Genomic DNA, 25,118 nt, shown 5'->3' with positions numbered 1-25,118 from the left:
AGAAAGTATTTCAGGGAGAAGGTGCTCAGCAGTGCGAAATGCTGCTTTAGGTCAAATCAATGAGTCCTGAGAACTGGCGTTGGTTATAGCAATAAAGAAGTCAGTAGGGAGCTTACTCAAGAGAAGTTTTGGTGGGGCAGTGGGGGCAAACATTTAATTTAAGGAGGTTAGTGAGAGAACAAGAGGAGCAAAACTGAACACAGCAAATATAGATAACTAGTTTAAGGAGGGTTCTGTAAAAAAGAAAGAAAAGGGGCGCCTGGGTGGCTCAGTTGGTTAAGCGAGTGCCTTCGGCTTAGGTCATGATCCCAGCCTTCTGGGATCGAGTCCCACATCGGGCTCCTTGCTCAGCAGGGAGCCTGCTTCTCCCTCTGCCTCTGCCTGCCATTCTGTCTGCCTGTGCTCCCTCTCTCTCCCTCTCTCTCTCTGACAAATAAATAAAATCTTAAAAAAAGAAAAAGACAAGGCAGAAATAGGGCCAAGAAGTGTTTTTAAAAGGTGGGAGTTCTTTCAACATGTTTTTAATACTAATGGAATCCATCAGCAGAGTGGGAAATCCATCATGCAGAACACAATGAGAGAATTGTTAGAGAAATGCCTTTTGGTTGGCAAAGGGAGCAGAGCTGAGTGTAGGGTGGAGGCACAGGAGAAAAGGCAGATGCAGGTCAGTGGGTAGGTGAGGGAGTGGGAGACATGGCTATACTTTGGTTTCTATATGCTTTTTGGAAATGAAATACAATTTCTGGTTAATGTACTTCTTTTTTAAATACAAAGATAGCCATGGCAGAGGTACTGACCCTGGGATGAAAAGAGTATCTTTATAATCTGAAAAGTCTGCACATTGCTAATGAGGTCACCATGAACAGTAAGACAATGGTGTACTAATATTCCAAGACAGCCCAGTGGCTTTTCTCCTAAATAATTCTTTCTGACACTGTTATACGGACATTTTAAAGTGTTTTTCTTAAATTTATTAAAATAACCCCACAATAATTAGTTCTTTTTATCTAAACATCAGCCAGTTGTTAGTTTAGATCTTTGAGTCAGAAAGTTTTTCTTGCTATCTCTTTTTTCTCAAAGTGTGTTACATTCCTGTGTCCTGGGCATTAGTATGTGTAGTCTAGTCTATTTCAAAAGTTGGTAATATATGGCTATTGATTGCTCCAGTCATTCAATTTGCAATCTATAGCTACTTTCCAGTTCAATAAATCTAAAGTGGGAACACGGGATAACGGGCCATTTGCTGAGTTGCAGATACTGATGCTCATACTGCAAATGGGAAAGGATAATTCTAAAATGTTTAAACAATGTTAGGAAAAGGCTTTTTGTTTGATCATTGGATGAAAAAAAAAAAAGGTCCAAGTAGAGTATTCTGTTTTTTTAAGTGGAATCACTGAAAGTCAGGATTGAAAAACTCTAAAAAATCACCTGTTCTCATCATTAATTTGATGCTTATGCTCCCTTATAATCCCCCCACCCCCCACCTGCTGAGTGGTGGCTTGTCCTTAGCTCCAGCAGCAGGGAAGTGACTACTTTATTCCTCTACGTCATAGAAATTCATCAACAAAAACACATTAGTAGCTTTCTATTCAAAATTATTTTTTGGAACAAGAGATTTTCCATTTGTTACTCAAAAAACATAAATCAGAATTAGGCTTTTTTATGTAGATACAAAATGGGATGTGCAGCTGGCATACATATCTTGTGGAGTAGGGGGAGGTGCAGAGAATCCTCAGCTAATCCTGGTATGAAGTACTAGTCCTTTCACAGGTGAGTGTACACAAGGGTCTACGGAGTCTGAGCTGTAGGGTGCTATCCCAAAGGAAGGCTATCTTCATTTTCTTTCTTTCTTTTTTTAAAGATTTTACTTGTTTATTTGACGAGAGAGGGAGAGAGAGAGAGAGTGTGTGTGTGCACAACAGGGGGAGGGACAGGCAGTGGTAGAGGGAGAAGCAGACTCCCCACCAAATAGAAACTAACCCCATGTGGGACTCCATCCTGGGACTCTAGGATCATACCTAAGCTGAAGGAAGATGCTTAACTGAATGAGCCACCCAGGCGCCCTATACCTTCAATTTCTTCCATAACCTTGACAGTGCTATAGACACTTCTCTTGTCTCTGCCTTAGTACAAGATATCCGTATTGCTACATTCAAAATCCCACCCTCCTGTGTCATAATTGTGGTCAGAAGATTGGACTGATGATCATTAACATTTAGTAAGATAACTGGACACCACTACACATCTTTTTTTTTTCCTTGAAATTACATCATGTAGAGTGAAGAGAAACCTTATTTCAGTTTAGTTGAATTTGATGTTTTGCTTTGTTTTATTCTACATCGTTAGAATTAATTCCAACTGATATAGATTTTTCCATTTATGACATGAACCTCGGGGCAGGAAAGTTGATGAAAAAATGATTTCACTGAGGAGAGAGACCCAAATCGAGCACAGGATTTTTGAGGCAGCGAAACTATTCCATCTAATAGGACAAGGGTGGATACTTGTTATTACACATTTGTCAAAACTCATCAGATGTATAACATACAAAAAACAAACCCTAATATCAACTATGGGCTTTGGGTGTTAATGATGTATCAATGTTGGTTCACTAATTATAACAAATAAACCATTCTAGTGGGGGATGTTGATTATTTGGGAGGCCGTGCAGGTTGATGGGAGGGGTGTAGGGGAACTGTATTTTCCACTCCATTGTGTTGTGACCCTAAAACTACTCTATTAAAAAATAATTCTGCAGGGGCGCCTGGGTGGCTCAGTGGGTTAAGCCTCTGCCTTTGGCTCAGGTCATGATCTCAGGGTCCTGGGATCGAGCCCTGCATTGGGCTCTCTGCTCAGCGGGGAGCCTGCTTCCTCTTCTCTCTCTGCCTGCCTCTCTGCCTGCTTGTGATCTCTCTCTGTCAAATAAATAAATAAATAAAATCTTTAAAAAAAATAATTCTGCAAACCTTTCAGATACAAACATAGGTTTTTGAAGAACTAGAACCTCTCATTTCCAAAGTGTTCTCTTGTCATTAAAAACCTTAGAGCCATTCTTGATAAATTAGTAAATTTCTATACATGGCAATTAAAATAGTACAATGAAGGCATTTGAAAAGAGGACTTCTTTGATAAATAATTTTGTACAGCGAAGAATCACACTAATTTAGTGGTATGATAAGCCTAGGTATGTCTGGGAAAAAACACCACAGACTAGGAGCATGAGATTGTAAGACATTTTAAAAACATAACCTGAAAATTGGGGAAAAGATAGTCTCAAGTAATTGTAAAGTTATCTTTAAAATAACTGAATATTTTCTCTGTGTTTTCTGACTGTTTTATAACCCAGTGGCAATTGCAGCCTTGTAAAAATTGGTAGTATTTTCTAAGAAATTGTAATTGATTTCATTTTTTTAAAGATTTATTTGTTTATTGGGGGGACAGAGGGAGAGGGAGAGAGAACCCCAAGCAGACTCCATGCTGAGCACAGAGTGTAATTGGAGGCTCCATTCCAGGACCCTGAGATCATGACCTGAGCTGAAATCAAGAGTCAGATGCTTAACTGAGCCACCCAGGTATCCCTGTTGATTTTATTATATAGCAATATAGTGAATCCTTGGGATCATGGAAGAAAGGAGAGACATAAATGACCCATTTCATTCTTGGGGGATTAGAAGAGTCCCAAGGATGTCATATAATGTGGTGGGTCATCCTGCTTCTGTGGGGGACTGTGGATAGTCACAAACAATGAGAATCCCACTGGGATTCCAACCCTAAGAGGAATCACGTAAAAGGCACTTATAGTGCCTTGAGGAGTATATGCTATGCTCCTCTTTTTTTTTTTTTTTTCAGAGAAGAGCATGAGGTTTTATGTAAGATTGTAAATGCAAGATGCACATCCTGCTCAAGTAGAAGGAGAAGATCCTTAAAGTCTGTATCTATGAGAGATCGTCAGGAGATCGTCAGAAATTCCTAAACAGGAGAAAGAAAATAACACAAAATGGAAGCCAGCAAGTATGTGATTCTGTTAAGGCCAAATGGAATCCAAATCTGAATCAAGATGTTGGCCAGTGAGAGAAGTTAAGGCACAGAGGTAGAGAGCCTACACAATAGAAAACCAGACTCTAGGGCTGGAGGGAATGGGGATGAGGAGCGATAGGCAGCAGTCTGGGAGCAAGCGTGAATGTGAGTCTTGGAAAACAAGCAGCAACACCGAGCAAGGACGAGGCGACTGGCTGGACTCAATATACATATGAGACTGAACTTGGGGAAAAAAAACAACTGGATCTGGAAAAAAATGAAACTTCTTGAGATTCCAATGACTGCATGGGAACGCACTGACAGGAGGGAACTCAGTTGGGGCCAACAGAGAAACACCTCCAGCCATCACCGATGGCTATCAACGGCCTTCCCTGCCTTTGCCTCTCTGACCTCACTGTCTCCATGACCTTGGCCCTCTCTACTTCCTGTAAGCGTTCATCTTCACATTGTAAGAACATCCGCGGCGGTCGCCCTCACACACTGTGCCCTGGATCCTATGCAGAGTGGACTGCAGTGAGAGCTGGACCAAAGTCAGATAGTCCCAATGTGCAAGCCAGTGCCATAGAACTTTGGGATTATGTGAAGTCTTTTGCATTATAGACATTAGGTGGGAGAGTGAAATTGGCAAAATAATGATTCTCATTTTCCCAGTTATTACATTTAATAGATTACCCCTGTGATCACATTATATATTAACTTCTAACATAATGCCATGTGTTTGTTACATAAAAGAAAGTTTTGTGCAAACTGCATATCTCCAGGTAAACTATTTTAGAAATGGAAATAATTCTAATGGGCTCAAGTTTATCAGCTTTAATGCTGTTAAGTGAAAATACTTGAGCATGTCACAGCTGAGTAAATATTAAAGAAAAACAGTGAATGCTTTATATAGATAACTAAGAGCAAGCCACAGGCCAGCCAAGGTCTTTCATTTTAATTATTTTTAATCCCTATCCCTTGTCAAAAGAACAGAAGAAGATATGTCCTCAGTAAAATTCAAGAAATCCTATCACCAAGCCAAAATTCCCTTCATAACTAAGTTACAGGTGGAAATTCACTTTTTAAAAAATTGCCATTGGCAGGTTGTTAACACAGCAGTACTATCTGCAAATACACTTGTTTAAACACAACAGATTGCCTCTACTCAGCAGGCTCATTAATCACAATTCAGCTTGCTATCAGGAGTGAAAATTACTGATGTTATTAAATTTCCACCCCATTACCTTGACTTTCATTTGGAACCACACATCAATGATTTCCTTCACTAGAAGTCACGAGTTCACCAAGCCAAAAAATCATCAAAAAAACACAATACACTTGATGGTATCTTGGAAACCTAAACACCCAGTGCAAAGTCTCTTAAGCATTATAGTAATCTGCTCGAGACCATTCTCACACCATTGCTTCAACAACCTTGGGTGTAGACATTTCAAATAGTGTTTGAGGAAAAAAACAAAATGCTTAAAGTAATGAATTTCCAGTAGTGGGTTTCAACCAACCCTCTGACAAGTCTGTTACTGTCCTCAGTCTTTTTGATAGTTCCCAAATACACCTCTGCTTAAGGACCTGGAATTCCTTGCCTTAATGAAAAGCCTTCAGCTTCTTCTTACTGCCTTCTCCAGGAATGTTCCTGTCCAATGACCCTATTTCCCAGTTGTCCACAGGAAACGTTCAGAGGTACCCAATCCAGGATTGGTTCTGAGACAGATACCTTCTAAGAGAAATTGAGATTGTAAGAAATAGTAATCAATAGACAAACGTTCATCAACTATTGTTCATGGGAACTGAGATAGCCACTAAAGAGAATACAGTACAAGAAGACAGAGTCTTCTGAAACTTTACCGTCCAGATGTCTATAATACATGTATATGCAGCAAAAGCTAACTCTTGATACAGAATAGCAGATTGTTCATGCTAAATGAGTATCACAGGTGGGAACAGCACAGGACTCTAGAAAACTCGCTCCAGATCACGGGATGAGATGGGCCATCCTCTCAGAGAAGGGAGAGGTGTGGGGTAGGAAGGAGGGGAAGGGAAACAAAGGGATAGAAAGGGATGGGGAATCATTTGTATTTGAGAGCTAAATGGAGAGATACTGCAACAAATATTAGTTTGGTTTTGTGCATGCCGACAGTGTGTCTATATTTCAAAAATGAGTAAAATTAACCTTAAGCACATTTTGACACTGTTCATTTAAAACCTAAACCACACGGGTCATCCTCGAGACACATAGGTTGATTCTGTTTGGCTACATTAAGAATCATGGGGAAAAAAGTCATGGCTAGCCCTAGTGGAATTACATCTACACTAAGATTGTCCCTCCAGGATAACCCCCTCCCATAATCTGACCCAACCAAATCAATGACAAATTCTCATTGTTTGTAATGAGGGCTTTGTACTGATGAGCTTCATAGCTGGCCCTGCCCTTTCTCAGATTAATAGATCTGGGAGGCCCATAAATTCTTGCAAAATGATGTCACTTTTAAGATACCTTAGTTCCAGAAAATTAGGTCCATCCAATCCAGATGTGGCTGGTAAATCATAAGTTACATAAACTACAAAAGGCAAATTGTTGCTATTTCCAGTATCTGAATACAACCATGTGTTCCTGAAGGAAACGGTCATGTCTGACCAGCATCTCTTCCATTTTCCTTATTTCTTCTTTCTTTCTTTCTTTAGATTTTATTTGTTTACTTGGAACGAGCACATGCATGAGCAGTGGGAGGGGCAGAGGGAAAGGGAGAGAGAGAATCTCAAGGCTCCACATTCAGTGCAGAGCCAAGGCAGGGCTTAATCTCATGGCCCTGACATATGATTTGAGTTGAAATCAAGAGTTGGAGCTCCATTGACTGAGCCACCCAGGCATCTCCCCCACCCCTTCCCTTTCTACTAAGAATTGAAGGTAGTAGCACTCACTATTGATTTGTGTAACATTTTGCTCATTCCCTGTAGACTTTCAGGGTTGTCAGTCAAGGCGCTTGTTCCCTCCCTCCAAGCTAAATTCTAGAAGGAATTTGAATTTTGATAGGAAGGACAAAGGACTAAAAGCAATTGGCATTGATGGGTCCAATGGCAGTGCCCTGGGAAAGACTCTGTTTAGTGCCCCTGAATGCTGTCCTCACTAACTTGCCTTCCTGGAAGCATGAACAGTGAAATCTTCCTTGGTACTATAAGCACTTCTACATTTTTGTCATTTGCTACTTTTTCTTGAAAAGTTTAGCAGGAGCTGATTTTTCTTTCAACCATTGAGAATTAGTGTTGGCACTTTCTCTCCTCTGTCACAACTTCTAGCCACAGCGTTCAAAGTGGCAAAGTTCAAACTGAGTGTCACCGTGGAACTCTGCTGGAAGCAAGGATGACATCACCGGTACCTTGCACAATGCTGGTTTCACTGTTGTTGATTTTAGGGAAAGCAAAGGTACACAAAGAGGCAGGGGGAGAGGACAAAAGGAGCAGTCTGTTCACAAAAGAACAACCCCCCCTCCTCATACTCGTACCAATTAACGGTAAGACAGATCTCGGTAGACGTCATTAGGCATGCATTTGGGTGCACCATATCTCGTGCAAAATACCAACACTTTCTAATTTCACTTGCTTGTTACTTCCTGGGTTTGATAACCAGGAAGACAATAGCTATTGGACCCCCTGCACTGGAGTTCTGTGACCCCTTACCTCCTTCCAGCCACTGACCACTCAAACTGTTCTGCAGGAACAAATCTAGAAGGACTCTAACTACAGACCATGGTTGCTGTCCTTGATTGCAAAAGCACTAGAGGACATGAGATGAAAGGTCCACTAGAGCACCTGAGATTTTGTAATAAGAAATTGTATAATCTAAACTTTTTTTTCCCTTTTTTGTTTTTTTAAACCAGAACAAAAAATTCCCAGGATTTTTTTAAATAACATAATCCCACAATGTATGTGTTAGCAATAAAATCAAATGTGGTGCAGAGATGAGGAATCTTGAAAAAAAAAACAGACTCCATTGGATTGGACAAGAGAAAAGCTTTAGCAGAATGGGGAGAGATCGTATTTATATAAGAGACAAAAGGAAACGGGAGGATAGAAAATAGAGGTTTGGCAAAGAAAAGAGGAAGCGTGAAAAAGTAGCTGGAAGAGTCCAACAAAAATTCCAAGCTGCTGAAGAGGAAGAGGCCTGAGGTGGCTCAGAAGGGTCCTGCACCTGGTTGAATGCTCTGTTGTCCCTGGTTGAAATTCTTACCATCTTTTAAACCAGGACCCTGAATTTTCATTTTGCACAGGCCCCTCAAATAATGAAAGTGCTCAGAAAGGTGTAACACACTGTGTGTTGGCTGATCAATGTCCCCCAAACATGTGTATACCCTAATTCCCAAAATGTGCGTTTGTTACCCTATGTGGCAAAAAGGACTTTGCCGATGTGATTAAGAATTTTGGGGTCTGGTGCCCACCTACCTACCCAATAAACAAGCTCTGTCTCCTGAAAAATTGAAAAAAAAAATAATTTTGAGGTGGGTAGATTATCCTGGATTATTTGAGTGGGCCCTGTGTAATCACAGGGGTCTTTATGAGAGGGAGGCAGTAGAGTCAGGGTCAGCAAGACAAGGAATGTAACAATGGAAGCCTAGGGAGTGAAGATGTGACAGTGTGGTGTACAGTTATGAGCTGTTAGGAACGCAAGTGGCTTCTAGAAGCTGGGAAAGGCAAGGAAACATACTGTCCCCTAAAGCCTTTAGGAGATGCAGCCCTGCTGATCTAATTCGGACTTCTGATTTTCAGAACTCTAATAAATGTCTTGTTTACACCACTAAATGTGTGGTCGTTACCGAAGCAATGGGAGTCTAATACACACCGCATATGTGTAAGCCGCCTTATTGCTAGTTTTCTAGAAATCAAGGCTATTAATAAAACGAATAGCAGCTGTTGTTGAACTTCTTTTGTTCTGGCGCCATCCTAAGCCCTTTACGTAAGGTCTAATGCAATCCTAAAACAGGGTTTGGGTCGGTTATTATTCACAGACGAACAGACTGAGGCTCGCAGAGCTTAAGGAACCTCCGTCCTTCTGAAGCCCCGTGAGAAACTGCGGTATTTCGGAGGCCGGGGCCGGAGCCAGGCCGCAGCCCTCCCAGGTCGTCCAAGCGCTCGTCCCCACCCCACAAGTTACGATCAATTCCGGGGCTCCACCCTTCTTCCGCGCGCAGTCTGCTCCGCCGCAGGGAGTGGGAGCGGACCGAGGAAGGGCGGCGTCCACGCCTGCGGGCCGTGAAGTCGAAAAGGAGCCGGGGCCACCTCGCCGAGTGGCCGATGCTTGGCGGGGCCCCGCCAGGCGCCGGAGGCCGGGGCCGCCGCAGGAGACGCAGAGCGCGCCCCGGCTCGCAGTCGAAGGCCCCCCGGGGCGCGTCCCGAGTACCCCGGCTGTGCGGCGTCGGGGACCGGCCACCAGGCCTGACCCCTGGTCGGGATTACAGGAGCCACCGCGGGGGAGAGGAGGCGGCGCGGCGGCCGGCCACAGGAAGCGGAGCCCCGCACGCAGCCCCTCTTGTTTTGGAGGCTCGCGTGGTTCTGCCCCATTGGCCGCCGTGGGGGAGGCGGAGTTGCCGCCGCTGCTCCCGGGTTCCCTCCGCCGTCGGCCCCGCCCCCCAGCAGGAGGGGACCACAACTCCCACAAGGCCCTGCGCTCGGAGGGGGCGTGGCCGGGGCGAAGGGGAACCCGGGGGCGGGGCAGCCTGGGAGATGAAGTGGGGGCGCCGGGCTCTCCGGACTCACTCGCCGCTGCCGGGAGCCGGGGAGGGCGTCCCCCGCGTCCGCACGGCGCGGACCTCTGACCCTGGAGCCTCGCAGCCGCCGGGAGCCGTCCCCTTGGGTCGTCGCCCGGGCCGCCCGTCGTTCCTCGGCCCCGAGGGGCCCTGCCGGTCGCGCTGTGGGAAGAGGTCAGCATGAGCCAGGGGCCCCGGCGGGCCGGCGCCGGGCGGGGGGCGGCCGCAGTGCAGCTGCTGGTCACCCTGAGCTTCCTCCCTCGCGTCGTCGAGGCCCAGGTGAGCCGAGGGCCGGCGGGGGGGGGACGCGGGGCCGGACGCAGGCGCTGGCGGCCAGCGGGCCGCGGCGGGGGTGCGGGCAGGGCCAGGCCGGACCCGCAGGGGCTTTGGGGACCGCGCGGGCGGGGGGCCGTGACCCGAACCGTCGCGTCCCGGGGCGCCTGCGAGATGCGCGCGGTGAGTGCGGGGCGGCGACTCTCGTGGAGGCGGCGGCAGGATGAGGGCGGCGGTGACGGTTCCCGGAGGCGTTTCCGCTTTTCCTTCTGGTGTGTGGGGCGGCGGGGCGTGTGCTGGAGCCCGGGCGGGAGTGGGGACGCCGTCCGCTGTGTGGGGAGGGACGCGCGGACGGGGAAGCCCGCCCCTCACCGGGGGCTCCCCCGCGTCCCTCAGGAGTGCCGCGGGCAGGGAGGGACGCCAGACCCCGAGTCCTGGAGCTCTCGGGCTGGAGAGCCCCCTGCTGCGCCCCGGCTCTGCCGTCCCTCGTTCTCGGGGGAGTTTTCGCAGGTGAGCCGGTCCGCGGGGTCCGGGGGTCCCCAGGGGAAAGCTCGCGGACTCGGCCGGTCGGTGACGGGTGACGTGGGGAGAGTGGGCCGGCCCGAGGGGCGCCCTGTGACACCTGCCGGACAGAGTGCACTGGAGGTCGAGGATGTGGAAAGCCAGAGCCTTTGCCCCGAGAGCCCCGTTCGCTGCTTTCCTGCAGCAGCAGGTGTGGCTGTGCCCGGTTGCCCCTGCTGCGAGGCGGCGGAGCCGCTGGGAGGGCAGGTGTCTCGGTGGCTCGACCGCGAGCGGAGATGCGCATTTGAAGCGGTTGGTGCTCCCGGCTGAGGACGGCTGAAGCCGTGCGTGCAACCGTGTAAACATGCTTTTCTGACTTTGTTCACACACTTTCCTCCTGGCATTATGGTGCGTGCACAAAATCCCAGAAAGCACGAACATTATATTTGTGTGGGTATTTTTTAAATGAATGATTTGGTAAAAATCTAAGGGCAGACTTCCGGTTGCGTTATTGGTGAGCGTGCTAAAAATGCAGATTCTCTGGCCCCCTTGCCACCTGTGCTGATTTAGTGGCTCTGGATGGGACCCAGCGATCAGCAATTTAAAACAGGCCTTGTTTGTAAGTAACTGCAACGCAGTTATCCTCTGAACTACCTTGTGAGCCCCGCTTAGAAAACACTGAACTAATGGAAATTTGGAAATCTTCTAAAAAGTAAATTTTCCAAATTGTCTTTAGCAAAATTATCTTCTAGCGGTGATAGTTTTGGGGTATACATTTAGATATTTTTCTTAAAGGAGACTTTTCTCTTTTTTTTCTTTTTATAGCCTATGTGAATTGTATACTTTGTCATCAATCTGGAAACTTCACTTTAGGTTTTTCTCATCTACTAATTACATGTGTTACTGTTTTATAATTGCACGTTTACTTTTATTATATCCAAATGAATACGTATCATTTTATCATGTCCAAATGAATACATATAGTTCAAAAATTAAATATTTGTGCATATTCAAAGGAACGTTTTGTGAAACAGTCCTCAAAAGTGGATACATTTGGTTTTTGTTTCCAGTGGTATTTTCTAATACAGTATTGGAGCATATTATAGATAGTATTTAATCTCCAATGTGTTTCAGTATATATTATCTCATTTTATTGGATCTGTCTCCCAGAAGTGGGGCTGGTTTACTGGTAAAAGCAAATATTCATTTCCTGGGGGCGCCTGGGTGGCTCAGTGGGTTAAGCCGCTGCCTTCGGCTCAGGTCATGATCTCAGGGTCCTGGGATCGAGTCCCACATTGGGTTCTCTGCTCAGCAGGGAGCCTGCTTCCTCCTCTCTCTCTGCCTGCCTCTCTGCCTACTTGTGATCTCTCTCTGTCAAATAAATAAATAAAATCTTTAAAAAAAATATTCATTTCCTCTGGAAGAATTTATTTTCAACCCAGGCCGTAAAGAATTCTTGAAGATACAGTGTCAAGGAGAATAAGCAGCTAATAGGCAAAATCACCAAACACTAGGCACCATGAATTAGGTATTAGAAATATAGACTATGGAAAAAGACCTGCAGTTTCTAGAGCTGAAATTAAAAACTCAATGGGTGGATTAGATAGCTGATTATATCCAGCAGAAGAAAGGATTACTGAATCATGCTACCATGTTATGTCTTTTTCTACTTAATCCTCCAACACTTACCCTTTTCTTATCTTTGTATTTCACTAACAAAATTGGAGTAATCAGTGTAATCCTTACGTGTTTACCTATTAGCTTTTGAATCCACAGGGCATGACTTCCAATGGATTATCATAGATGAACTGTAAACTTTTTTTGAACTGTGAACTCTTATCAAAGGTCAATCCCTGCCTCATCTGCATTAGGTTCCATTCCCTCTTTCAAGCACATGGCTCAACAACTCTACCCTTTCTCTCCTGGATCATTAGTTTTTCCTTCTCTGATGGACTGTTACTGGCATTCTAAAACATGGTGTTAATTCTAGTTTACATTTCCCTCTCAACCTGCCCAGCTCTCCTGGCTCTGCTCCATTTTTCTGTTCTCTATCAAAAAACTCATCAAAGGAATTATCCTTACTCCTTCCATGCTGGTTCTCTCTTCAACCCACTCCAGCTCCTCGGAAACTTCTCTTGGCAAGGTCTGTAGTGTCTTTCTTATTAAAGCTAATCATGAGTTTTTAAACCTTAGCTTTACCTATAGACAGCAGTTTTTCCCCACAGTTCATCACTTACTCTCCTTGAAATACTTCTTTTCTCTGGGCTTCCAGGATGCTGTCCTTTTCTGATTTTGTCTTGTCTTTCTGGCTAGTCTTTCTGGTATCTTTTGCTTGTTTCTCCTCTTTGGGCCCCACCCATGACCCCTAGGATGGGGATAGAGGTGCTAGAGATGGAGCTCTGTAAAAGCTCTTAAAACAAGATTGACGCATTTCCAGGTGGGCGAATAGACCTTTGCTGGGAGGGTGCATTGGAGGCAGAGAAGGTCTGTACTTGCACCTCCTAATACCTTTGCCCTATGCCCCTATCTATTCTATTTGGTACTTCCTGAGCTGTATCCTTTACAGTACACATAAGTGTTTCCTTGGTCCTGTGAGCCATTGCAAATTACTGAACCAGAGAAGAGAGTCATGAGAACCTCAATTTATAGCTGGTCAGTCAGAAGTACAGGTGGCTTGGAACTTGGGACTGATATCTAAGGTGGGGACAGTCTGCGTGTGTGAGCCCTTAATTCTCTGAGGTCTGCTGACTCCAGGTGGTATCAAAACTGATTGGGCACTCACTTGGTGTTGGAGAGTTGGAGACTTGGTTGGTGTGAGAAAACCCCGGGTTCCAGTAAAGCCAAAGTCTTATAATGGTCTCCTATTTCTCCTTTCACCTACTACATAGTCCCCCTTATTTTTCCTCAGAAACATTGGGCAAGCTGACTGCCTCGGGGCATTTATAGTTTGTGTTCCCAATGCCTGGCGTGCTTTCCCCCACTTTCCCAAATTGTGTGGCTTGTTCCTTTTCCCCCTTCAAGCATTGCCAAAATTTGACTGAGACCTTTTGTAACTCTCCTTTTGAAAATAGTAGCAACTCAGTCCTGTAGTTCCTATTCCCTGGTTTCCCTGTTACTTTATTACCATCTGGCAGACTCTGTATGTGGCTCATTCTTTTTTTCCCCTCCTTTCCTATGAGCATGTAAGCTCATGGAGGGCAGAGATTTTTGTCTGTTTTTTTCTTTCTTTCTTTCTTCTCTTTTTGCCCTCCCAGCAGGTAGAACAGCAGTGCAAGGCTTATGTGAGGTAGATTCTCAAATATGTTGAATGAATGAATGAATGGAAAATAAAAGCATGAATTATTCAGAAGGAAGCTCAGAGAGATAATGGATTAGTAAATTTTAAGGAGAGCTTAAGAGACACAGTCTAATATAATATGTCAGGTTGGAGTTCCAGAAGAATGTACCAGAATAGGGAAAAAGTATTGACTCCTGCATGTTAATATGAAAAAGACAACCCTGTAGAAAAATGAAAAACAGGTATTTCACACAAGAAATACACATGTCTTACGGCACATATAACATTATACTTCATCAATACAAAAATCAGATACTCTTTCCTGCTTACTATATTGGTAAAAATTTTTAAAATATCAAATAATTGTGGTGCCTGGGTGGCTCAGTTGGTTAAGCAGCTGCCTTCGGCTCTTGATCCTGTGGTCCTGGAATCAAGCCCCACATCAGGCTCCCTGCTCAGCGGAGAGCCTGCTTCTCCCTATCCCTCTGCCTGCCACTCTGTCTACTTGTGTTCTCTATCTCTCTGTCAAATAGTAAATAAAATCTTATTTATTTATTTATTTATTTATTTATTATTTATTAAAATAAAATAATTTATTTTAATAAATTTAATAAATCTTAAATATTTAAACAATTAAATTTTAATTAAAATTATTAATAATTTAATTTTAATTTTAATTAGTAAGTTAATGCTTTGATTTAAATAAATAAATTTAATAAATTTTAATAAATAAAATATTTTTTCTTAAAGGATTTTATTTATTTGACAGAGATCACAAGTAGGCAGAGAGGCAGAGGGGGGTGGGAAGCAGTCTCCCTGCTGAGCAGAGACAGGGAGGGATGCGGGGCTCAGATTCCAGGACCCTGAGATCATAACCTGTGCCGAAGGCAGAGGCTTAACCCACTGAGCCACCCAGGTGCCCCAAATAAAATCTTTTTTTAAAAAATCAAATAATGGCAAATATATGATTTAGCAGTAACTTCTATCTGCTGTTGGTAGGATTGTGAAGTGGTATACCTATTTTGGAAATGAGCTATAGTAATTTCACTTGTAAGCATATAAGTTGGAGAAACTCTTATATATATAGGGAGATAAAGAAAAAAGTGTGTAGCATTGTTCTTTAACTTAATCTGGGAACAACCTAAATATGGATTGCATTAGTTTCCTGTTGCTGCTCTAATAAATTACCACAAATTTAGTGGCTTAAAATAATACAAATTTATGATCATGTAATGCTGTAGGCCAGAAGTCTGAAAATGGGTTTTACAGGGATAAAATAAAGGTATCAACAAAGCTGCATTTCTCCTGGAGGCTCTAGGGGAGAATCATCATTCCTTCCCTTTTCCAGGCTTTTAGAGGCTGCTGTGTTCCTGGCCTGTGTCCTTTTCCATTGTCTTAAAAGCCAGTAATGTAGCACCTTCCAGTCTGACTCTGACACTGTCTTCCTCTTACAAGGATCTTATTATTGAGTCTGCTTAAATAATTCAGTATTAACTACCATCTCAAGATCTTAATCACATATGCAGAGTCACTTTTGCCATGTACTATAACATATTCATTGGCTTCTGGAATTATGGCATGCATATCTTGGGGGGCCATTATTCTGCCGACCTTACAGCTCAACAATAGAATAAATACACTGTGATATTTTCATATAATACAACATTTACAGCAGGGAAAATGAATGACCATAAAACTCATTATGGTGGGTAGCTAGCAAAATATTAGCAAAAGATCATGTCATTAACATTAAAGTTCAAAAACAAAAAGAACCCTCTATATTGTTCAGGGATATATCATATGTGATGAAATTGCAAGGAAAAGTATTTAACAAAAATAAGTTATTCTACCTCCAGGGGGAGGGAGATGGCTATAATTAGGAAGGGACTTAAAAGATAATAGCCGTATTCTATTTCTATTTTTTTTTTTAAGATTATTTATTTTAGAAAGAGAAGGGGTGGAGGGTGGGGAGAGCTGGAGAAGCAGGTTCCCTGCTGAGCAGGGAGCCTGTAGGGACAGCCTGAGGCTCCATCCCAGGACCCTGAGATCATGACCTGAGCTGAAACCAAGAGTCAGATGCTCAGCCAAGAGGCACCCAGGCACCTCTCTATTTCTGTTTTTAAAAATTTAGTGATATGCAGGCTTTTGTTTTAGTATTTAAGAGTTAGAAATAAGTACGTGATAATTTTGTATATCTTACCCCAGCCGCTACCACATTTAAAATATTTTTTAAAAATATGGTGGTTTACTAAAAAGGAACAATTTAAGAAATATTTGTAAGAAAGAGCAGTCACTGGATAAAGTATTTTTAAAACCTAGAAAGTTGTCAGTTGGTATTTCTACTCCCCCCCCAACTCTCCACAATTACTTAGAATTTGAAGTTTTACAAATAGTAAGCTAGAGAAATGGAATAAAATTCAATGGTTAGTGACAGGATCTTAGTAACTAGGATAGTAAAGCATCTGGAATTCTAGAGCTAAAATTGTTGTGAACGATCCTTTGTTCTTTAAAGATAATATACCTCTGGCTCTTTGTGTTGTAGGGAGTTTGGGGACACACTTGCATTCCTAGGGGGAAAACATGAGAAAGAAACAACTGGGAATTTCTGGTTTCCATTTTCTGAACATCTGTGCATAGATTCCTCCAATGGATCATACGAATGATCTTTAACAACCTGGGTACCCCCTTGTTTTTTTTTTTTTTTTTTAAATTTTAATCGAGGTAAGTGCAGGTTCCATGCAGATGTAAGAAATAATACAAAGAAATGCCATCTACACTGTATCTAGTTTAACCCACTGGTACCATTTGGCAAACATAGAGTGCGGTATTATCAGCAAGACATTGACACTGACGCACCCGCTGATCTTACTCAGATCCCTCCTAGTCTCCCTCGTGTCTGTACATTTTCTGTCCACTTTTACCTGTGCACCACCGTAGTCAAGATGCCGAACAATTTCGTCACCACATGGATCCTTCCTCTTGCCCTTTTTTAAATAATTTAATTTTTTTTAGAGAGGGATTGGAGAGGGGCAGAGGAGGGAGAGAGAGAATCTCAAACAGACTGCCCATTGAGCATGGGCCCATTGTGAGTCTCAGTCTCATGACCCTGAGATCGTGACCTGAGCTGAAGCCAAGAGTCAAAAGCTCAACTGACTGTGCCACTCAGGCACCTCTCTTCTTGCCCTTTTATAACCACTCTCCCTCCTTTCTACCCTTCTCCCTGACTCCAGTTCCTCTCCCTACTCCAGTCCTTAAGCCCTGGTAACCAACAAACTTTTCTCCATTTGAAAAATGTTGTAGGGGTGCCTCGGTGGCTCAGTGGATTAAGCTTCTGCCTTCGGCTCAGGTCATGATCTCAGGGTCTTGGGATCAAGTCCCACATCGGGCTCTCTGCTCAGTGAGGAGCCTGCTTCCTCCTCTCTCTCTCTCTCTGCCTACTTGTTATCTATGTCAAATAAATAAACAAAAACTTTTTAAAAAATGTTATATAAATGAAGCACATAGTAAGTAACATTTTGAGGTTGGCTTTTTTTTCACTCAACCTGATTCCCTGAAGATTCATCTGAGATGTCGATGTCAGTGAGTCCCATTTTTAAATTTAGCTGAAGAATGTTCTGTGGAAATTTTGGATTCTGAACTCATTTTGTAAATATCATTTTCTGTTCAGTTAGTGTATACTTTGAATAGTAGATAAAGCATGTATTTTTAAGTGTGATTATTTGGGACTAAGTCTCATTTTTACATTGGAAAAATTATTTTTTTAATTTGTTTTTTATTTATTTTCAGCATAACAGTATTCGTTATTTTTGCACCACACCCAGTGCTCCATGCTATCCGTGCCCTCTATAATACCCACCACCTGGTACCCCAACCTCCCACTCACCTGCCCCTTCAAAACCCTCAGGTTGTTTTTCAGAGTCCACAGTCTCTCATGGTTCACCTCCCCTTCCAATTTCCCTCAACTCCCTTCTCTCCATCTCCCCTTGTCCTCCATGCTATTTGTTATGCTCCACAAATAAGTGAAACCATATGATCATTGACTCTCTCTGCTTGACTTATTTCACTCAGCATAATCTCTTCCAGTCCCGTCCATGTTGCTACAAAAGTTGGGTATTCGTCCTTTCCGATGGAGGCATAATACTCGATAGTGTATATGGACCACATCTTCCTTATCCATTCGTCCATTGAAGGGCATCTTGGTTCTTTCCACAGTTTGGTGACCATGACCATTGCTGCTATAAACATTGGGGTACAGATGGCCCTTATTTTAACTATGCGAAGCCTTAATTTTCTTATGTGTAAAATGAGGATAATAATACCTATTTCATAAAATATTTAAAGAATAAATGAGGTAACCTGTAATGTTCTTAGCACTATGCCTATCACATAAGTGTTCCATAAATGGCAGTAGAAAAGAAAGATGGGGTTACTACAGCAGTATTATTACAGTCTGTGACTTTTAGGTTAGTCTTGGAATAAATGCTTTAGTTTTCCTACTACATTTGGATTTTATGTATGTTTGGGGAAGGGAGGAACATTCAGTATATTTCTCTAGCCACTAAACAATAATGCTTAGTTCTTCAGAATAGGTATATCGAATACTTCTGTTGTTCTTTACCTAATTGGCCATATTAAAAAGTAAATGATTGTTTTACTGTTGTGTATCTTTTTTTAAAGGATTTTATTTGAGAGGGGAAAGGAATGAATGGGCGAGTGGCAGAGGGAGAGGGAAAAATAGGCTCCCTGTTGAGCAGGACTTGATCCCAGGACCTTGGGATCTCTACCAGAGCTGAAGGCAGAGGCTTAACTGGCTTAAAACGACTTAATCGACTTAACCAACTGAGCCACCAAGGCACCCCTTTAATGTTATGTATATTAAAAAAGACTAGTTACCTCAAATGAATAAACTATCTTTTTATACAATAGTACAGATTTGCAAAGGTTGAAATATCTATAATTTACATATTTTAAGTTTTATATGTATATATTCCCCACCCCCAGGTTACCGGAGTCCTGGATGATTGCCTGTGCGATATCGATAGCATCGATAACTTTAACACCTTCAAAATCTTCCCCAAAATAAAAAAATTGCAAGAGCGAGACTACTTCCGTTATTACAAGGTATAGTTATAATTTTTGATTCCGTTAGTAGCAAAAATTTTTACATAGCTCTCTACAGATGTGACTTTTATGACCCTTTTGAAAACCCATTTTGACTTCTCAGAATGCTTTGTGTTTTTTTTTTTATCATTGGAACATATTAAGTACTGTAGTAAAACCTGATCGTCTTTTTGAACACTGAGAACCTGAGCCCTCTTCCTGTGTTTGGAAATTCCTAATCTTTCAGTTTTGGGACAGAGACTACTTCCACAGAAGCTGAAAGTGCCACAGACTTATCTTTCAGCTTTCATTGTAATTTAGGCTCCGCCATCTAGACCTCCCCAGGCTCTGTGTTGTGCTGGCGGGCCCTGTCCTGTGTTAGTGCTTTTCTCAGTGTAAGTTCCACAGCAGCACATGGTTCCTGGGGAGCTCACTGGAAGGGCTGCTGAACCAGGCTGAGGACACAAGCAGAACAGCCTTCGTAGCAATACTGCAGAATTGATTCTTAAATTGAGCGCTCTGCTCTCGACCTTTACAGAATAACCAATGCTAGTTTAAAGGTAGCAACAATAAGCAATATTCAAAAGCAGTATTTTAAATCGAAGAACAATATTTTAAAAGCTGCTGTTATGCTTTGTTTTGCTCTTGCTCTCAGTATTCAATTGGGTTTATAATTTCTTTGATACTCTTTTTTAGTTTATTTTAAAAAATAAGCATGATTTTCTTTTTATCCTGATTCTATATAGCTATCTTAGTCTTTAAATAGCCTCTAATTTCTATAAGAAATTAGAGCAGGAACTAATAGCCATTATTTTTATGTCACCACCAAAATTTTGGCACCATTAGCCATTGCCCCCTTTTTTTTTTTTTTTTTTGAAGGTGACAAAAAATTTTATTATGTCATGTGCCTAGCAAGAAATGCAATAGCCATTTCCCTTGTTTTTGCAACACTCTATATCAAATTTCTGGAAGAAATTCCTCCCTAATTTCTGGAAAAACACTTATACAGGTGTCTTATTGGTCTAATTGACCAAAAGAGGGAAAGACACTTTGGTTAACAATCCTATTTACATAAATATAAGGGGGAGTGATTGTTTCTCAAAGGAAGTTAGGGTTTACAGGAGGAGGATAAATGGAAGTTGGATAGGCAAACATAACAGTGTTCTAAGAAAATGTTCTAATCAATTTGATGAAATTATTCCATATGTAATGGAAATATCCACTTACTTCCCAAGGGAGGGTAATGCAGTGATCTAGTTAATGCATTTGTCTCCAAGTCAAGGATATTCTGGTGATGATTATTCCTTTCTCTAGTTCTGCCAACCTACAAATTAAACAAAAAGGACATTTAACCACCGTCAGTATACTTTTCATATGCTAGTGGCAAAAAAAGAAAGCAAAGAGAATAGGTTAATTTTAAACATGTGCAAACATACTTATGATTGAGCAAGGATACCTAGGTGGAAGCCAGACTACCCCTGTCAACTGCTCAGTTGGCTGCTGAGTTGATATTTACAGTTTCTTATACTATCTATTCCATTTCTTTATTTACCGAATATTTATTGAATAATTACTTTGCAGTAGGTGCCCTTTTTTAAAGAGTTTTACTATTTTTATTATCATTATTTTTAAAGATTTTGTTTGTATGTCAGAGAGAAAGAGCACAAGCAGGGGAAGTGGCAGGCAGAGGGAGAAGCAGGTTCCCTGCTGAGCAGGGAGCCTGACACAGAGCTTGATCCCAGGACCCTGGGATCATGACCTGAAGGCAGATGCTTAGCTGACTGAGCCACCTAGGCATCCCGCAGTAGGTGTTATTCTAAGTGCTGTGGATACAATAGTGAATAACACAAAGACTCTGACTTCATGAAGCTTTTATCCAGATTAGGAAGGCAAACAATAAATAGTGAAATATAATTTCATATGCTTACTAAGGTTAATGCTATGGAGAAGAATAAAGTAGGAGACAGAATAAATTAATGGGGTGGGGGAGTTAGGTAGCTTTACTTTTAAGGAAGATGATCAGGAAAGGAAGGTATCCGTGCTGTGCCATTTGAGTAAAGACTTACATAATGTGAAAGCCGTGACAAGATGTGGAGAGAGAACATTCCAGGGAAGGAGAGTAGAGCTACAAGTATAAACATCTTGAGTGCAGGCATAAAGGTTGAGCGTGTTCGAGGAATAAGTTCAGCCTGGCTGGAGCAAGGTGAGTGAGATATGGAGAGTTGGAAAGTAAGAGCCAGATGAGAAAATCTTATGTTAGGATGTTGAATTTTAGTGTAAGTGTAATAAGCTTTTGGGGGAATTTGTACAAAACAGACTCTCAGGGTGTGAGATAGGAAATAGAGAAACCACATAGGTTTTTGCATGAGACCAGATGGAAAGTGATAGGAGTTGGAATAGGGTGGTAGAGTTGGAAGAGGTGAAAAATAAGCAAACGAACATCGTATATAAGAGGTAACACCAAAAGGCTTACCTGATGGGGTGAATGTATGCTGTGAGAGTAGAAGTGAAATTGAAGATGATATGGAGTTTTGAGCACATTACAGAAAAATATATCCTGACCAAGTTAATCTTATTCTAAGAATGCGGGAACAAGGCTTTTAGGTCCTCAACACAGTTCAACACACATTCTTGATTTTTAAAAAATTTAATAGGAATGATGGATACTTCCTTAACATGATCATTTTAATCCTAACATTAGCATTGCCACCATCTTGCTTGTTGGGAAATAGTCGAGGAATTCTCACTTAGGTGAGGGACCCAGGGTACCCACTGTTCTTTACTGCTGGAGATATTAATTAGCATACCAAACAAGAGAGAGCAACTAGTTTTTTGAAGAATAAGTAAAACTATCTCCATTTATAAATGACAAAATAATACTAGAAAACTTAAATAATGAACAAAAATGATTTAAAAAAAGTGCATTAAGATAGCAGGCTGTAAACTTAATATACAAGATCCCATATCTTCCTAAATGTAAACAATAAGATGTAAGAAACAAAATCCCCAGTTACACTGAGCAGTCAGGAAGGTCACTGTCCGCTGGCCCCATTATTTTCCATCACGAAACTCTGGATGTTCTTTGTAGCACTTACTAAAATTTGTAATTAAACAAATATGTGTAATTTCTATTCCCTCCAGTAGACTCCAGGTGGGTGAAGTACTTTTTTATATATCTTCTTTGCCCTAGACCCTACACAGAGCAGACAGTGGGTGCTCAGTGCACACTGAAGCGGGTGGGCACTCGGGAGAACCCTAATGGGTAAGGTGCTGACAGACATCAGAGTAAAATGCTGCCCAGGGTCTGCAGGTGAGCAGTGTACTTGGACTTTATTCCTTTTTTGAAGTGTCAGAGGACTAATAACAGTTTTTTTTTAAATTAATATTACAACTGGGTGTCTGAAAAACTGCAGTTTCAAATTTTGAACCCTATAGATGCCACTGGGTAGGAAGCTTTTTCTTCTTCCCACCACCACGTCAGTGGTGCACAGCACAGGGACACCTAGAGAGTGTTGAAGAACTGTGCCTTTTGTGTGCTAACGTTTATCCAATCTTTCTCTCAAGGTCAATCTGAAGCGACCATGTCCTTTCTGGGCAGAAGATGGCCATTGTTCAATAAAAGACTGCCATGTGGAGCCCTGTCCAGAGGTAAAATAAATTAAAAAAATAATAATAAGGAAAACATTGCTTCCTCTTGGGCTCTTAGATAAGCATGAATTTATATTTTAGGCCACTGTTAATGGATTTAGACTTGTCCTCAAATTCATATGCTGTCAGCTCTCTCTTTTTAACCACATTATTGAAGGTTTATTTTATACTTGTCACCAAAATGGGTTTGAAGAAGCTCTTCTACCCAGTAGTATTGACTGGTTGTGGAAGTATAGTATGGTTCTAAGCCAGGTGGAAGCCTGGGCAGCCTGTTCTAGGACTGGATCTACAGTTGGCTAACTCTTATTTAATGCTTTATTGAATATGCTTCTTATTTCATAAGAAAAGTGATGTTACTGGACCTTTACATTTAGAGTGGGAATTAGAGTGATTTGTAAAGTAGCGGAATTTCAGGCTTGGTATGAGGTCTTCACTTGGTGGTTTTGTTACATTAAAAAAAAAAAAGCTATACTTATATTTTAGACATTTGTTTTAGACATATACCATAATTAATTCTTCTTAAACAGTAATTCATTATAAGCTGTGTTTTCATTTCACTTTTTACTTTTCTTACCTAATCAATTAATCTAGTTTATTATCCTTAAAAATGGGGAAAAAACCTTAACCAATGTCCTTTTTAAAGGGACAATTTAAAAAATCCTCTTCATTTTCCTTTAAGAATAAATTTTTTTAACTTTTTAGTCTGAAATAATTTCAGACCTACAGAAAAATTGGGAGAATAATACCAAGAGTCCTCATTTATTTTTATTCAGATTCTCTGTTTATCACGTTTGCTTTATTACTCTTTGTATATATTATTTTCTGAACTATTTGGGTGTAAATTACCAACAAGGGGATACATTACCCCTAATTACTTGTGTTTCCTTAAAAACAAGATTATTCTCTTACGTAATTAACAAAATCAGGAAATTAACATTTTTATATTACAAATGTCTAATCTGTAGACCTTAGTCATATATTGCTGAATGACTTACTAATGTGCTATATAGCTAAAAAAAAAAAAGTGTTTTATAGTGTACATTCACTTCATGTGTACAAAATGGTGATTCAGTAGTTCCATATACTATTCAGTGCTGATCAAGATAAGTGCACTCTCAATCCACTTCCCCGGTTTCAGCCATTGCCCCCTCCTTATCTTCTCTCTGGTATCCATCTCTTTGTTCTCTAGTTAAAGAGTTTGTTGTTTTGGTTTGTCTCATTTTTGGTCTTTTGTTTGTTTTGCTTCTTAAATTCCACGAGTGAGTGAAATAGTGTGGTAATTCTTGTTCTCTAACTGGCTTGTTTTCCTAAGCATTATACTCTCTAAATCCATCCATGTTTTGCAAATGGCAGGACTTTATTCTTTTTTATGTCTGAATAATATTCCATTGTATGTGTATACACCACATCTTCTTTATCCGTTCATCTATTGATTGACACTTGGGCTGTTTCCATGGGTTGTCTATTGTAAATAATGTTACTATAAACATAGGAGCGTAGGGTGCCTAGGTGGCTCAGTGAGTTAAGCCTCTGCCTACAGCTCAAGTCATGATCTCAGGGTCCTGAGATGGAGTCCCGCATCAGGCTCTCTGCTTGGCGGGGAGCCTGCTTCCTCTTCTCTATTTCTCTGCCTGCCTCTCTGCCTACTTGTGATCTCTCTCTGTCAAATAAATAAATAAAATCTTTAGGAAAAAAAAATAGGAGTGTATATATCCCTTTGAATTAGTGTTTTTGTATTCTTTGGGTAAATACCTAGTAGTATAATTGCTGGATCATAGGGTAGTTCTGTTTTTAATTTTTCAAGGAACCCGTATGTTATCTTCCACAGTTACTGCACCAGTTTGCATTCCCACCAACTGCACGAGTGTTACTTTTTCTCTACATCTTCGCCAGCACTTGTTTCTTGAGTTTTTGAGTTTAGTCATTCTAACAGATGTGAGGTGATAGTTCAGTTTGTTTTTGATTTGCCTTTCCCTGATGATACGTGATGTTGAGCATCTTTTCATGTATCTGTTGGCCATCTGGATATTGTCTTTGGAGAAATGTCTGTTCGTGTCTTCTGCCCCTTTTTAAAATGGATTATTTGGGATTTTTTGTGTGTGTGTTAAGCTGTATAAATTCATTTTTTTAAAGATTTTATTTATTTATTTGACAGGCAGAGATCCCAAGTAGGCAGAGAGGCAGGCAGAGAGAGAGGAGGAAGCCAGCTCCCTACTGAGCAGAGAGCCCGATGCAGGGCTTGATCCCAGGACCCTGGGATCATGACCTGAGCTGAAGGCAGAGGCTTTTACTCACTGAGCCACCCAGGCGCCCCGAGCTGTATAAATTCTTTATATAATTTGGATAGTAATCCTTAGTTGGATATGTCATTGCAAATATCTTCTACCAGTTAGTTAGGTTGTCTTTTAGTTTTATGGTGGTTTCCTTTGCTGGGCAGAAGATTTTTATTTTAGTGTAATCACAAGTGCTTATTTTGCTTTTGTTTTACTTGCCTCAGGAGACATACCTAGAAATATCTTGTTATGGTCAGCATCAGAGAAATTATT

At 41.6% G+C, this 25,118-nt stretch overlaps 1 protein-coding gene across 4 annotated transcripts in view; it reads left to right on the top strand.

Annotated features, from left to right (window-relative positions):
* The first annotated feature begins 9,743 nt into the window (after nt 1-9,743).
* Nucleotides 9,744-25,118, top strand: part of ERO1B (endoplasmic reticulum oxidoreductase 1 beta) — a 60,614-nt gene continuing 45,239 nt past the window's right edge. Inside the window, exons 1-3 of one of the 4 annotated variants that reach the window (XM_045087290.1) lie at nt 9,744-10,052; nt 18,826-18,945; nt 22,489-22,572. In XM_045087290.1, the coding sequence (XP_044943225.1) occupies nt 9,954-10,052; nt 18,826-18,945; nt 22,489-22,572 (303 nt within the window). In that variant the 5' untranslated portion in view covers nt 9,744-9,953. Of the gene's footprint in view, nt 10,053-10,130; nt 10,230-18,825; nt 18,946-22,488; nt 22,573-25,118 lie in introns of those variants that run through there. The other 3 variants (XM_045087288.1, XM_045087289.1, XM_045087291.1) reach the window with 3 other exon arrangements.

This window comes from Mustela putorius, unplaced genomic scaffold, assembly GCF_011764305.1.
Source record: "Mustela putorius furo isolate JIRA1106 unplaced genomic scaffold, ASM1176430v1.1 tig00001075_pilon_pilon_pilon, whole genome shotgun sequence".
NCBI classification, from domain to species: domain Eukaryota; kingdom Metazoa; phylum Chordata; class Mammalia; order Carnivora; family Mustelidae; genus Mustela; species Mustela putorius.
The sequence above is the reverse complement of the archived record's forward strand: the minus strand, read 5'-3'. Positions and strand labels throughout refer to the sequence as shown.